Source organism: Condylostylus longicornis, unplaced genomic scaffold (genome assembly GCF_029603195.1).
Source record: "Condylostylus longicornis isolate FDR11 unplaced genomic scaffold, ASM2960319v2 ptg000004l, whole genome shotgun sequence".
Taxonomy (NCBI): domain Eukaryota; kingdom Metazoa; phylum Arthropoda; class Insecta; order Diptera; family Dolichopodidae; genus Condylostylus; species Condylostylus longicornis.
In genome coordinates, this window is record NW_026577973.1 from 12577325 (window position 1) to 12592419 (window position 15095).

General features: G+C 28.2%; 8 protein-coding genes across 8 annotated transcripts in view; 4 read left to right on the forward strand and 4 right to left on the reverse strand.

Annotated features, from left to right (window-relative positions):
• Window positions 1–402: 402 nt before the first annotated feature.
• On the reverse strand, window positions 403–1788 carry LOC129612020 (huntingtin-interacting protein K). Its single transcript, XM_055525464.1, has 4 exons — window positions 1514–1788; window positions 1414–1457; window positions 812–919; window positions 403–725 (listed from the first exon to the last, which is right to left on the reverse strand). Exons 1-4 carry the CDS (start codon window positions 1617–1619, stop codon window positions 630–632), a joined length of 354 nt encoding a protein of 117 aa, XP_055381439.1. The 5' UTR covers window positions 1620–1788; the 3' UTR covers window positions 403–629.
• A 472-nt stretch (window positions 1789–2260) lies between these two features.
• On the forward strand, window positions 2261–3475 carry LOC129611515 (RWD domain-containing protein 1). The gene is made up of 2 exons (XM_055524702.1): window positions 2261–2473; window positions 2602–3475. Exons 1-2 carry the CDS (start codon window positions 2398–2400, stop codon window positions 3255–3257), a joined length of 732 nt encoding a protein of 243 aa, XP_055380677.1. The 5' UTR covers window positions 2261–2397; the 3' UTR covers window positions 3258–3475.
• A 158-nt stretch (window positions 3476–3633) lies between these two features.
• Window positions 3634–6357, reverse strand: LOC129611364 (protein MEMO1). Its single transcript, XM_055524482.1, has 7 exons — window positions 6171–6357; window positions 4864–4945; window positions 4740–4808; window positions 4567–4679; window positions 4399–4510; window positions 4102–4321; window positions 3634–4039 (listed from the first exon to the last, which is right to left on the reverse strand). The coding sequence occupies exons 1-7, from the start codon at window positions 6214–6216 to the stop codon at window positions 3797–3799; spliced, it is 885 nt and encodes a 294-aa protein (XP_055380457.1). The 5' UTR covers window positions 6217–6357; the 3' UTR covers window positions 3634–3796.
• Window positions 5172–5978, forward strand: LOC129611368 (uncharacterized). Its single transcript, XM_055524495.1, has one exon. The coding sequence runs from the start codon at window positions 5289–5291 to the stop codon at window positions 5886–5888; it is 600 nt and encodes a 199-aa protein (XP_055380470.1). The 5' UTR covers window positions 5172–5288; the 3' UTR covers window positions 5889–5978.
• A 415-nt stretch (window positions 6358–6772) lies between the features above and the next one.
• On the forward strand, window positions 6773–7845 carry LOC129609573 (zinc finger protein 830). Its single transcript, XM_055521573.1, has one exon. The coding sequence runs from the start codon at window positions 6830–6832 to the stop codon at window positions 7754–7756; it is 927 nt and encodes a 308-aa protein (XP_055377548.1). The 5' UTR covers window positions 6773–6829; the 3' UTR covers window positions 7757–7845.
• LOC129609567 (cysteine and histidine-rich domain-containing protein morgana) lies at window positions 7753–10321 on the reverse strand. The gene is made up of 5 exons (XM_055521559.1): window positions 10114–10321; window positions 9702–10053; window positions 9436–9649; window positions 8122–8316; window positions 7753–8068 (listed from the first exon to the last, which is right to left on the reverse strand). Exons 1-5 carry the CDS (start codon window positions 10172–10174, stop codon window positions 7829–7831), a joined length of 1062 nt encoding a protein of 353 aa, XP_055377534.1. The 5' UTR covers window positions 10175–10321; the 3' UTR covers window positions 7753–7828.
• On the forward strand, window positions 8366–9285 carry LOC129612110 (uncharacterized; the record flags this gene model as incomplete). The annotated part of the gene is made up of 1 exon (XM_055525632.1): window positions 8366–9285. A coding segment is annotated over exon 1 (786 nt), but the record flags the coding sequence as incomplete, so codon positions are not given.
• Window positions 10322–13208: 2887 nt separating the features above from the next.
• LOC129609491 (uncharacterized) overlaps window positions 13209–15095 on the reverse strand; it is a 33247-nt gene continuing 31360 nt past the window's right edge. Inside the window, exon 4 of the mRNA XM_055521421.1 lies at window positions 13209–13528. Coding sequence (XP_055377396.1) covers window positions 13365–13528 — 164 coding nt within the window. The 3' untranslated portion in view covers window positions 13209–13364. The remainder of the gene's footprint in view (window positions 13529–15095) is intronic.

Here is a 15095-nt window from a genome sequence, read left to right on the forward strand (position 1 = left end):
TTGAACCAAAATCAGTGCGAAAATATGAGAAGTAAATTTTTGACCTATTATTTTTACACGATTTTATATACATACATATCATGTAGTTCTTTGGAACACCTTTTTTTGAAGTCTATATGTCAAATTTTACTAACATAATATTACGGAACTCACAACTCATAATTTACCTACATTCTAATCAATAGGACCCAGAATGTTAAAATATCCAATACAACCACAACATACTGTATTTTTACATCATATTATGTACTTTTAGTTTTTATAAGTCATTTTTTGTTAAACAATGCAAAATAATTTCCAAAAACGATTAAACTAAAATTACATATTTGAATATAATCGCCTAAATTAATAGCAATCTGGACTTATATATATAAACGTATTTTTAATTAATAAAAAACCTGGTAAATAACAAAATATTCGTTTTATTTAAAATCTGATTTATTGCATTTTTATCAAATTCTATTTTTAATTTCAGTCGGCCTATATTTTATAAATGTATTGTAATTTTATTTGAAAATATACAATTAACTAAAAGGATTCAAAATACGTTGATAGAACTCTCGCGTTTTAAGCAAATTTTATAATGATATAAATTTCGCATTAAATTTAAAAAAAATCTAGTATACTTTTTAATTAGTAAGAACTTCCAAAGCAGCAACTACGTCCCCACGTTGCTCTCGCAAAACCTTTTCAGCTTGTGTCCTAGATATTAACATTTCATTCATCTAAAATTTATAATATAATATTAATTTCATTGCACTTTATAACCAGTTAGGATATTATCTATGATAATACATGTATGATTACTCACAATTAGTTCTATATCTTCTTTCTTAACATGAATTTTTTGTAGTTCACGTTCTTTGGCTAATTTTTCTTGATCTTCTTTTATCCTTTTATCACCAAACTGTTCAACTGCCTATAATAAATATGAAAAAGTTTTGCGATTAGAACATTACGCTTTTTTTAATGCAATATTAATTTTTATATTCAAAATTAAATGCATCGAATTTTCACAAGAACAAATGTTCAATATGCAATTTATATGAACCAAAATATTTTGAAGAAATCTGTTTCTAACTAAACCTCATATCTCTGCACTATATAATTAAGAAATTTCGTTGAAATTATATTTTCGTATATCTTCGCATATATAACATCTTATTCTGAGTTGCAATAGGTTCAGTTGCAAATAGGAAATTGTATAATGATTTAATTTTTGGAACAAACAAGTCCTAAATATGTAATAATTTTCTAATATAACATAATCATTGAATAAGGTCAAAATATGTAATACAAAAAAAAGTTTTTAGAACCTTTTTTAAAACTTGTCTCAGATTTGGAAGAAAATTCTTATGCATTCAGTATACAATATACATATGTATCTACATAGCACATGTAACATAAACTTACACTTGACATGTCCGCAGATGATATTTCCTTCTCTTCCGCATAATCTAAAATAATAATTATAATAATAAATAAAATTTTAATTCAATCATATCTTACTAACCAGTTACTCTTTCCAAATCTGCAGCACCACCATCATGTTTTGTTGCCTTCTTTTGTTTTTTGTCTTGAACCTCGTCGGTTCCATTAATTTCATGCACCTCCGTCATAATCTTATATTTATTTAAACCGTTTTTTAATCAATTGATTCGTTTTAATTAAAGAATATATCAATTTGTCCAGTAACAATAATTATTATTTTAAATTTTTTAAAAATAAAAATAATAAATAAAGCAACTCTGTAAATAAATGTGTGTGCAAATGAAATTATCAAGAGGTTATGTTCTTTAAGCTGTCAAATAATTTTGCAGAGCAAGATTTTTACTAAATTTACACGTTTCATCATGTAAATAACCAAAGTCTACGAATTTCACTGTACAGTAATGTTTTCCAATTTTTTAATAATATTTTTATTATAATGTAAATTTATTAATAATTTTTCAATATTTTTATTGCAATCAAAAAATTTTAAATAATATTTGTTTTTAGTTTCATCTAGTTAATTTGAGCTTGTCTAGTAATATCACCAATTTTGATGAAATAAAAATATTCATAGCTATTCAAAATTCCGTAAATAGTTATTTTGTTTCTAATAGGAGCGAAATAATAAAAATACTCTGAAAAAATAAAATGAAAAAGATCTCCCACCTTTGCAGAGAGCGGATAAATTTTATGTTTTTATGCAAAGCGGCCTTTATGCTCAATTGTAAATGAATTACGTTGACAGTTTGAATAACCTTTGACAGATTGACACATGTCTCGTATTTATTTTTTTTTAACGCGAATTTTCAACCTTAGTATCAGATTTTATTTATTTGATTTTTTAGATTGAACTCCAAACAAAACAAAAAAATAAATTTATTTTTTTTAATAAACAGAATTCCTATAATGGAAAGAAATTACAAAGAAGACCAGCAAAATGAAATCGAAGCTCTAGATTCAATTTATTGTGGTGATATGGAAAGTAATAACTTTTCTAAAACAAGTACATACTTATAATTGAAATATTGAAATTCAATATTTCCAAATTTACGTATGTACTTTTTGTAATATGCACATATTTTCAAAATACATATAACTTTTTCCATTTAGTTGTCACAACAGAACCATTTCATCAATTCAAAATACCTATTGCGACAGAAGGATACAGCGATGAAGAACAAAATGGTATTAAAGTACACTTAATATTTACCTTTACCGAAAAGTATCCAGATGAAGCTCCAGATGTAGATATTGATGATTCTATTAATTTAGAAGAAGAATCACATCAAAAATTGCTGAATAATATATCAGATACTATTAAGGAAAATATAGGTATGGAAATGATATTCACTTTAGTTAGTACAGCTCAAGAGTGGATAAATGTTCGTTGGGATGAATTAAAAAAGGAAGAAGACATGGAAAGGCAAAGAAAAGTGCAGGAACAGGAAGAATTAGAGAGGAAAAAGTTTGAAGGAACACGTGTAACTGTTGAGTCTTTTATGAAATGGAAATTAAATTTTGAAGAGGAAATGGGTATATCTTTGAAAAGAGAAAAAGCCAATTCAGATGCCAAAAAATTAACGGGCAAAGAGCTTTTCCTTAGAGACAATACTCTTAATGAATCCGATATCAAATTCTTATTAGAAGCTGGTGATAGTATAGAGAATGTTAGAATTGATGAATCGTTGTTTCAAAATATTGAAGATTTAGAATTCGAATCAGAGGATGAAGATGATGAAGATTACGTTCCGGGCAAAGATAGCTAAATTTTGTTCATTTATATAAATTTATATAAATTGAATCTAGAAATTATTTAATGGATTATATTTGAATAAACCTTGGCATTTTATAATATAAAATTATTCAATTATGAAAATTTTGTATCATTTCTGAAAATTTTCGTGATATATTGAAATTTAATGTTAAATTATATTTGCAATCAAGCAATTTTTTGGTGAACAAGAGAAAACTTTAATTATTAAATTTTCAAAACTTAAAATTTCAAAAACTCGCTAAAATATTAAATTGTAAAAATGTTAAAATGTAAAATTATGGAATTTCATCTTTATCACAACTTCGCATACAAATATATAATTTTTCGAAAACTGATTAGGGTTTGAAATAAAAGAAGAAACTTATTTTTAAAACCTTTCATCTCTATTTTTAGTAAGTTTTAGGTACATATACAAAATGAGAAACTTATTTGATTTAAATAATTAATATGATTTTAAAAATTAATGCTATTCGTATATTTTCTCTTATTGAGAAGAATTCTTTCAAATTAAAACTCATTAAATTCTTTTATTTAGTTTTCGAAAACAAGAGATCCAGATGCATAGCTAACGCTCGAGTCATTCATATTGTGACACTGACTGCTTTGTGCATATTTCAGAAATTTAAAGCTCAATTTATATCCCATTTTATCTCTAAGAACTTTAGCAGCGCCGAGCATAACTCCAATTGGATGACGCCCACATATCGTATTATTATATTTTCTTAAATAATCGGTAAATGCACTCAAATTCAAAGTTTCGATAATATCCATTCCCTGAAATATTTCTTCAATCCATAGCAGGTCTTTTTTTAATTTGAAAAAATTAAGAAGTTTACCTCTTTATCTAATTTTTCAATAGATTTATAAATAGGTCCACATGATTTATCATAATATGTATAACGAAATCTTTGACCCCAATGACAGAAATCGGACGATATCACAAATAAATTTTGTGGATCAGTAAAATACTGTGAAAGAAGTTCACCATACATAGACTCCTGTTCAGGAGAAAGTGAACCAACTAAAATTGGTACTATTGTAAACTGTTCTTTATAACTAAAATCAAATTAGATTTATTAACAAATCATTACCTTTTTTATATTTCATTTATATTAGTTATTAATTCAACTTACTCTTCCATTACTTTGGCAATATAAGGTAAATGCATTTCGATACTATGTTCATCTTCATCTGTTTTCATATCCATCCAAGAAAATTGGCCAGTTTTTTCAAGCTGCGAATTAACTAAAAAAAATAAATGCAATATAATCATAATTCACTTAAAAAAATTTAAGTCTTACTCTCCGTATCTATTTTAAGATTATATAAAGGTGTTTTGTATTTACTAGCAATTGATAAAGCACAGCCTCTTAATCGAACATGATGTGATGGACCTAATATGAAAATTCGTTTTCTGCCCAAGTTTATAAAAATATAATTTTAATATTTTTGTATGCTATAAATTAATACTCACACAACAGCAGGGCTAACTTGTCTATAAGCGAAACCTCCGCAAGCACCACAGTACGTATAACCAGCATGACTAAAAATATTTATACTTTTAATTCAATATATCTTTAGATATTTCGAATACTTACGGGGCTATAATTGCCCTAGCAGGACCATGAGATAAATCTGCACTAACCAACCAATCATTAAGTTGTTCAGACAATTCTCTTCCTGAAATTAAATATTAGAAAACTAATAACATTATCTAGTTATTTACAATAGTAGGTAGATATGTACATATATTTACTTTACACATTAAATTAACAACATCAAACTTGGAATTGCTATAGATACGTTTATTCAAAATGTTTATAATGTTTAAACAATTTGTTTTCTAAATTTTTACTCAAAAATTAAATTTTTAAAAAAATTATTAAAATATAGTGAAAGACATGGATTTAACATCTAAAAATGATGATGAAGCTTTTAACAATCTTCTCAAGAGTATCCGAGAAGAACTTCTAGACAATACTGCCTTTGAAAAGTATTATTAATTTAAAAAAGGAATAAGTATATGATGATTTTAATTAAAAAAATTTATTTTATTTTTAGAGATGAAACAGATCCAGCAGATGAACTTTCAGTGGAACCCAGAGAGTGCAACACAACTCCGATATATGATTTTGATTCTGAAAACTCAAAAAATTATAATTTTCTAAATGTGTCCGAATCAAAGAAAATTGAAAAGGATATAAAGCAAATGAAACTAGCTCTAAAACAAAGCCAAGAATTTTTTTCATCAGCACGCGATTCATTAGAATTAATAAATTTGGAAAATATAAAGCATCGTATTAAAGATCTACATTTATATCCGAATACTCGTGAGTTGAACGATGTTTTACGTGATTTAGAGCGAAATAAGAAACATGATGTTGAAATATTGACAAAAGTAATTGGTGAAAAATTTAAAGATCATCCAGGTGAATTTGCAGATATCCCCGAAGTGAGTTCATTCTTTAAGTTGTGCACTCAACTTCAACGAGGCTTAGATGACTTAGATAAAAAGAAAGAAAACTTGGATAGTCTCGAAAAACGAATACTTTGGGCTACAAATGTGTCTGAGAATCGTTCCAAAGACATCCAAAATCTGTTACCTAAATTAAAAAAAAATTAAAAGCGTTTCAGCTTAAATCTGCGAGCATAACTTTTATTACTTCCGCAATTATTTTCATTTATCCATCTAGCACAATTTCACAACTTATACCCAAACATTTCCTTATATACTCACACAATTCAACTCTATTTTTAAAGTTTTAAATAAAAAAAAATTTATACTAAAATCTTTTTTTTTGTTTTGTATGGGTTTTTTAAAAAAAATTTAAAATACATAAGTGCAGAATACCTTTCAATAAGTAGGTTACAAACCAAAATAAATCACATAAAAATTAATTCGTACCGTAATCTGAATACCAACTGCCTGCGTGTGTTGCTCTTCTAGTCATTATGTTTTATAATATTTTAACTTGAAAATTGAGCAGGAATTTAAAATAATTTATCAATATACTGGCACAACAAAGAAAAATATTTTGTTTTATATTTAGGGATAATGTAATTAAAGTGAAATTCAACTACACGAGACTGCGAGTTTTGACAGCACTGTAAATTACCAATTCACAGTACTCTATTGTGAATATTTTATTGTAGATGCCATAAAAGTCAAAATACGACAAAAATAGAAAAAAATGCTTTGTACTTATATGTACACTACGGAAATTACCGCACCGCAACGGTTTCGGATTTCCAGTTCCAAGATCTATGCAGAATTAGAACAGTATTTCTAATTAGAAAATTCCAATTTTATAACAACAAACTAACGTTATCTTGCTATATCATTACGGTATTTTTAACCACCGCATCGCCGTATACAACGTCAATTCAAGTTTATAAGGTATAAAAAAAAATCACGCAGTAAAAAAATAGATTGTGAATAGCTATATATTTCGAACTTTCGAACTGTCGAACAAATTTATCCGAAATTGAGCAGCTGATGTTTGTTGATATTTTAGTTAAATTTGCGGATTGTTTTTTTTTTTCAAATATTAAAAAGAACTCAAAATGTCTAAAAAAAAATATACGCAAAATGATTTAAGGCGTTTAATGCAAGAACAAAAACTTAAAGTTTCTAAAGCTGCAGGAATAAATTCAAATAATATTGAGAAAATTGATTCCCCATTAGCGAAATATGAAAATGGTAAACTTACTTGTATTTTATGTAAAAGTGTCGTACGATCTGAAACTGTTTGGAAAGTTCACATAAATTCAAAGAGCCATAGAGAAAAGGTTGCTGCAGCAAAAGAATTGAAGGATCATTTAATTAGTGCAGGTACAGCAAATGAAAATCGAAAAAGGACAAATAAAGATGAAGCTTTGTTTGTAAAGCCTGAAATTCCGGCAAAAATAGCAAAAACTGATGTGTCATATCAAAACTCTGAAGATATCAAAGACACTAAATGTTCTATTCCAAGTGATTTTTTTGATGAGAAAAGTACTTTTTTTTCTGTGACACTTAACAAAACTAGTATTAAGAAAGATTTGGTCAATATTAAAAGAAACTCAAATGAAGAAACCAAAATGGAGGTTGAAGAAACGATTGACGACGATAAATTACCTGAAGGATTTTTTGATGATCCAGTTAAAGATGCAAAAATCCGAAATACGGAATACAAAGACCCTCAAGAAGAAGAGTGGGAAAAATTTCAACGTGAAATTAAAGAAGAGACTACACACTCTGTTGAGATAATTGCAGGAGAACATGAAGAAGCAATAGCAGAAAGACAAATTGAAGAAATTGATGAACAAATTCAAAACTGGTCCAGAGTTCTAAATATGGAGAAAAAAACTGAAAGTATTCTTTCAAAAAAACAAGAAATGCGTTCAAACTGCATGGATTTAGATGAAAAGCTAAATGATTCTGATGACGAAGATGTAAATCTCGACAACCTGACAGATTGGCGAGCCAAAAAATTAAAACTGAAATCTTAAAATAATAAAATAAAACTTTTGCACAAAATTTATTTTTCTAAAAATGAATATACAAACAAAACTTTGATAGATTTATGAAAGATTTAGTATTTTAGGACCCATTCCAACTGGATCTAAGTCATCTAAATCCACATCAGAATTTTCAGAATCACTTTGTTTTCCTTTATTATCGACATCATTCTGTACAGTTTCACTTACTTGTTTTGATCTAGGAAAATCTAATTTAGCCCAAGAACCAGGTTCAGCTTTTGGCATAATAATTTCAACTTTTGTTCCATACATTTTTGCTGTTGTTTTCTTTACATCAATTATCTATGGAGAAACTTTTCATTAAAAAAAAATATTTAAAAAAAAAAGTTGAGTACTCCTCGCAATTCTAAATCCAATTCAAATTTTGCATTATTTTGTTCTGGGAAGCACAAACTGACTTTTAAACGTATAGGATTAATTTCTATAGAACTATTTTCGTAGTGATACAATTTTGCATATATTGCAACTATTACATCTTTCCCTGTTTGATGCCAATCGTAACGACAATTTACAACTTCCGAATTTTGATCCTAAAAGAAAAAGTTATGAATCAACAACTTTTATATATGCATGTTTGTGTATGTAATATATGCGCTCATACAAAACATAATTTGTAATCGTTACTAAGCAATATTTCAAGTTTAGTCAATAAATTAAAATTGTATAGAAATTTTAATCTCGTATGTTATAAATATTTTCTTGTTAAATAAAAAATGGTTGAAATATGTCAAACTGAAGACGAAATTAAAATTGTAATTAAACTAATTAATATTGCATCTCATCGCCCTGGTATAGTTTTATTGAAAAGGTATGTGAAATTCAATTGTCCTCCAACGTTTTTTGAAGCTCATTTGACGGATGACATTGACGAAGAGAAAAGTACTTGTAAGCTGTTTAAAAGAGAAGCTAGAATAATATTAAAGAAAGTAAACAAAGGATTATGGGAACAAATTTTCGAAGTACCAGAAAGTAAAGCTGCAGCTTTGGAAAAACGTAAGGCGATGGTTGAGCAATTGCAAAAGAAGAATGTTGAAATTGAAGAAGAGGCTATAAAAAAATACGATATCAAGAAAAAAGCAGAAATTGTACGAGAAATGAAACGTGAATCAAAATTACGTGAAAAATTTGAAGTGGCTAATGAACAAGTCCTAAAAAACGAACTGGGAGTAACACCAGAAGATACAAAAAAGATTAAGGAAAGGGAGGGAAGACAAAGATTAAAAAAGCAACAATGTTCAAAAATCAACGCAGTTAGTAAGCCAGCAAGCTCAGAATTAGAAAATATAGAAGAGCTAGAAAACCAAAGCGAAATTAAATTAGAAAAACAAAAATTACGAGATGACTATTGTGGACCTAAAATCGGTAAAGAAGAAGCCAATGTTATATTACAAAAAATAGAAAATCAAAAGCAAATTCGCCGAAACGGTAGTATAAAAATATCTTTTACAAAATTTGATTTTAAAACACCAAAGCGTGAATCTCAAAAAGAAATTCAAACTAAGATAATTGAACAAAAAAATAAGGAAAGTAATACAAACCAACCTAAAAATGAAACAGAAAATTCCTCTTGTAACAAACATGCTAATAATTTAGAAAATGTTGATTAATGAATGATAGAAAATTATTAATAAACAGTTTGTTGCACTTACATCACTAAACCACTTATGTTTTGAATAAGAACATCCTTTCTGATTCATAAATGCAGTGAAATCTGATGTTTTTTTTTGGCAACATGTCCAATATTTCATGCCTTCATGGAAAACTGGATAGCCTGAATGGTATTGGCATTCAGAATCAATTGTCTCTGTAGAATACACGGCAGTACAACCTGATCGTTTACAACTAGTACCTATTTTAATATCCCTAAAATAATATAGCGTAAATAAAAATAATTACTTAGGTTTTAAGTTATTACGTTTCTACTCGATTACTTAATGAACTTTCTTTTAATTTAGGAATCAATGAATCAATTGCTTCTTTGAGTGCTGGTAGTACAACTGGGTGAACTTTAGTAAGTGTTTCATTAAATGGTGGTCTTTCCATGGTCGATTTGATCGGGAGGCGTTCTACCTTAGGTACTTCTGTAACAATTTCGATATTTTTTTCCTCTTTCACTGGCTCAGGAGGTTTTATGTTCGAGTGTTTTGATAGTGTACATCCTTTAATATTTAAAAACTCAGTAAAATCAATAGTTTTTTTATTGCAACACAACCATCCTTTATATACATCATGAAAAAATGGTTCACCCGGGTGATGACAACAAGATTCTTCCAGAAAATAAATACATTTTGTTATAAATTCCAAACATTTTATCTTAACCTACATACCATCCGTATTTTCATCTGCATTAAATTTTTTACCGCATCCCCTGTTATAACACTGCAACATTTTTTAATTTAAACCTTAATCCAAATAATATTAAAAAAATTGCTAAGTAACAGTTTTTTATTTTATTTATTTTAATTTAAATATTCGACCCAAATAATTTTTAGATTTATTTAGACTAATAACAATGTGAAAGATAGTGTGTCAGCGTTCAAAATATCAAATGAAAATGAAATTTCAAATTAGTTCCATAAACATCGGTTCTCAAACTATATATAGATTGTCTAGCAGGTGTCAAAAATTAGTGTTGGTACCGTTGAATTAATTATCATATTTTATACATTAATGTGATATTAATTCTTATATAATTTTCAAGTTAGAAGTTAAAATTTTGAATACTCCTGGCATAGAGAAATTAGAGCTAGTGTGCCTGAAGGCAGTATTCTGGGTCTTATATTATACGTGCTTTATACAAGCGATTTGCCAGATTGAGAGGGTGTTACTGTATCTACATTTGCCGACGAGACGGCAATATTGGTAGTAGGATCTATCGTTGAAGAATCGACAAAAAATATACAGTAAGCAACTAAAAATTTAAGTAGATGGACAAATACATGAAAAATAAAACTAAATAAAAGTAAATCGGAACGTGTAAATTTCAGAAACAAAAATTTAGTAAACCCACAATTGAATTTGAATAGTGTCAAAGCATCAATCCGAAACGCAGCGTAATACCTAGGTATGACTTTGAATGTCAGGCTCAGATGGAAAGAACACGTAAAGGACAAAGGAATAGAATAAGAAAACAAATATAGAGGAAATTATTAACTGTTAGGTCGCAGGTCTAGATTGGAAACATACAATAAGGTGTCGATATATAACCAAATGATAAAGCCAGTATGGTTTGCAGATATGGGGTTGTGCCAAGTAATCAAACAAATTCAAAGTTCGATGCTTCTTAGTATGTGCACAATAGTGACATTCATGCGGATCCTGGTGTCCTTCAAGTAAATGACAAGATATAAATGAGGCAGAGTTTCCATATATCATATGACAAACTTTGCATCATTTATTCGTATTTATAAGTACATATATTTGTGCGTGTTCGTCAATACAACTAGGAACTTATATATTCGTTCTGCAGAATTCGCCAGGGACGCGATTGGCTTTCAATCAATGTGAGGTTACAATAATTGTTTAAATGTAAGGTTTTATGAGGTTATATGTCAATTTATCAATACTTTAAAAAGGTGAAGTTATTCAATTAAAGTTGTCAAAACCTTCAAAATACAGAAACATTATTCAAAATATTCGATGTATCAAATGAAAATAGGTGCAAGCCGTTTCATACCAACACATTCAAATCATTCACGATAAATAAGTAACAAATATTTTGAACAAATAAGTAAGAACTTTTAAATATACTACATATTATATTTTTTGGCAATCTAATGTTATTCCAGATTTAGCAGGTTTTGATAGTCATAGATAACCTTATATTTTTAAAGTTTTGAAAACCCAACATGACCTTACTTTTTGAAAGTTTTGACAACCCTACATAATCTTGTAAAACCATACATTTTCACAATTCTAACTTTACATTCTGATTGTAATTTGCAACCTAATCGCAGCTCAAATCTCTATACGTAATGTATTTAAGCTCAGTGCTTTTTAGCACTTTTCCAAAAATTTTTTTGAAAAAAAGTGCTTATTAGTCCGTCCGTCCGTCCATATTTGAAGATAGAAAGCTGAAATTATATATGTACATAGATCTTTACTAGACACTTACTTGCGTAGAACAAAATTTTTACCTATCTCCCCCCTCTAGAAGTTATATCCCCCCAAAACCTTAAAAATGGCCTATTTTAACTATTTGTTGCAATGAAACCATAAGTATTTTTAAAATTTTGCAAACTCAAAAAGGCAGCGGCTTGCTTTCCCTAGCGCGGTATACTATAGGTTAACTTTAGAAAAACGAAATGGCCGTTCAAATTTACCGTTATCTAAAGTCCTTTTTTTCCAAATGTTTGATGTCGTTTTTCTTCTATATCTCAGCCCGTAGAAGCTTAAAATTTTTCATTTCCACCCCCTCTCAAGTTATCCCCTCTATATTTCCGAAACCGCAAGCTTTTTCAAATTTCTATAAACACAAAAAGTTAACGGTAAATTCCATGACATTAAAAAATACAATTATTTTTCTTAACTCACACAATTAAACCTTAAAATCGAGCATTATGTTAACCCCTCTTTATATTAATTTTTGCTTTATTTCAAAGACTGCATGTATGCATCATCCTAAATATATGCAATCCTAAAAATAGTTTTGTATATGAATGAAAATAATTTTAATAGTGTAATAGGTATACATAGACTGTATTTAAAAGCAGAATTTTCACTTGTTGAAGGGAAAAGTGCTACAATACAAACGTTTATTGGTTTGACCCAACTTTATTTAAATTACGTTTTTTAATGTACGTGCAAACTAGACTGACGCAAATTATTTTAAATATCGAATTTCGCAGTTGTTGTCAAAAAGCATGAAATACTTGATAAATGGTGTAAAACAAATGTTAAAATGCATCGATCTTTTCCTAAAAATTTATATTCGATTTATTTCGATGTTCGATATATCGATATATATAGGCCCAGGCTAACCCTACTAAAAACTAATTTAAAATTAAACAGCGCGCGATGTGTTGAGTTCGGCATCTTAAATTTTTTATTAAATAAATAAAAAATACTTTTTCATGAGATTTTTTTGAAAGTTGTTAAAATATTACCAATATTGTACATTGAAATGAAAATTAATAGCCCATTTTTTCAACTCTGAAAATATGAAGTTAAGAAGCAGGTTTTGGCTTAAGTAAAATAAGGAATAACTCATTATTTTTAAAAAGTGGACATTGTTTTTGAAAAGTGGACGCTATTTATAAAGTGGAGATTGTTTTTGAAAAGTGAACAGCTTGATTCGTACATCCATAAATTTGTATTGACGCATCCATCCATAAAGAAATAACGGTAAGTGTTTTAGCTTTTTTACTAAAAAATTTAATTAGATGGTTTGTTAAATCGATGTTAATATGTATTTTCTAATTTATTTAAATTTTAAATTAAATTAAGTTAACAAAGTATATTTACAAAATTTTAAAACTATGTACACATTTTAACTTTATTTTACTTTAATCATTATAAAAATTGACTTAGGATACAAATTCAAAATATTTACATGATGTAAATAGCCTCAGAACTTAATTCAGAAAAATGGAACTGGTTTTCTTAAATATCGACTGCTATAACGATTAAATCGTGTTCCATAAGTTCCTCTTGTTGAATCAAATGAATCAAAAGCAGGTCGAATTTCGTTATCTTCATCAAATAAGGTAGATGGTTGATTGGAAAATGTGTTAACTGGTCGACCTAAAAAAGCAATAAAAAATTAGTATCTATATATATGTATCTATATTCAACAAGTGATGAATAACGAATTTTCAAATTTTGATAATAAGCTACATAGTTTGCAGAATAAACTTCATATAGACTACATACATATATAGAAAAATTGAACAAAAACTTGGTAAACGTAATCTGAAGATTAATAATATATTTCGGAGTTTCGTAAAATTCATGTTTAAAAATTTACGCAAATCCCGAAGTACATGTGTTATTTAGAATGTGTTACTTGGCTTAAATGTTGGAAAGAAGCATAATTTTGTAAAAGTATGGTATTTGTCCATTATTAACATATCAATGAAACGCAAAAAGGAACTATATACATATGTACAAGTGAGAATTTAAAAAAAAAATATGTTGATACATGGATTTGTGTTTAAATGTTGCTTCATGTCAATGTTGTTTTTAATTATTAATCTGGAGTTTGATCAAAGTTTATTTGAATAATATTATTGAGAAAGAAATGCGGTTTTCTAAGGCGGTTTTCTAAGAGTGGTTTTTATATTATGAGAGTTAAAAGGAGATGTATGAACAATAACAAAATTGCTGTGTTGTAATCAGATTCCAATAATTAATTTAAGTGCTTCTTTACAGACCCCCAGAAGATACATCTGTTTCAGCCCAGGATGGTTCCACTGCATCCTAATCTTAAAAAAAAAGAACTCCGGCACCAGAAAGGATGTGTTTTCCCTCTTCCTTGCAAGCACGTTATTATGCTCATTGCCCATTATTACCGACACCCAGTACAGTGTAACTTCTAATTCTTACAGATTTTGTCGTCCAATGCAAAAAAGTCTATCAAGACAACTGCACACTGTTTTAGAGTTCACTTAGTATGAAATCAACGCTCCAAACAGTGTGACTGTCCAACATGTTCGCTGTATCTTGTCTCAGATAACCCCCCGCTAGACTAAAGTGTACGGAGGTATCAGTTGCATGAAGCAAAGAAAGAAACTTGGATACATTCCAATTGGCTCGTAATACGGCATCATTTGCCGCGAGTGGTTTGTGACCTAGGACGGGCGGATATATGAATATATGGAAAATGTTCATTAAATCTTTATCTCAAGATTTATTTACCATTTTTCTATTTCTATTTTCGGTAAATTTTGTAAAAAGATGGAAAAGCTCCATCGCTACGTTTATATGACAATGGCCATATTTTTGACAAAAATATTGCGAAAATGTAAAGAAAATATTTTCTCATTGTTGCTCATTTAATAGCATGCAATAAGTACATGTACATGTATGTTTATTTATGCATATTTTATAAACAATCTGATCAATATACGAGTATTAGGTTATAAACAATTTTCTAGACCACATAATGTTCCAAATTCGCTGGTACGCGGGAATTTCAGTAATACTTATTTGTTTTTATTTTTGTTATCAAGTCAGAAATTAGGAAGAATTAGTAAGCAAATTTTCTTTTATAAATAAGTAAAAATTTTGGAATAATTTTTTATATGTATGAATTTCCATAATGCCCGAAATTAAAATACCTCTAAATTATGCATATTATATGTACATACAT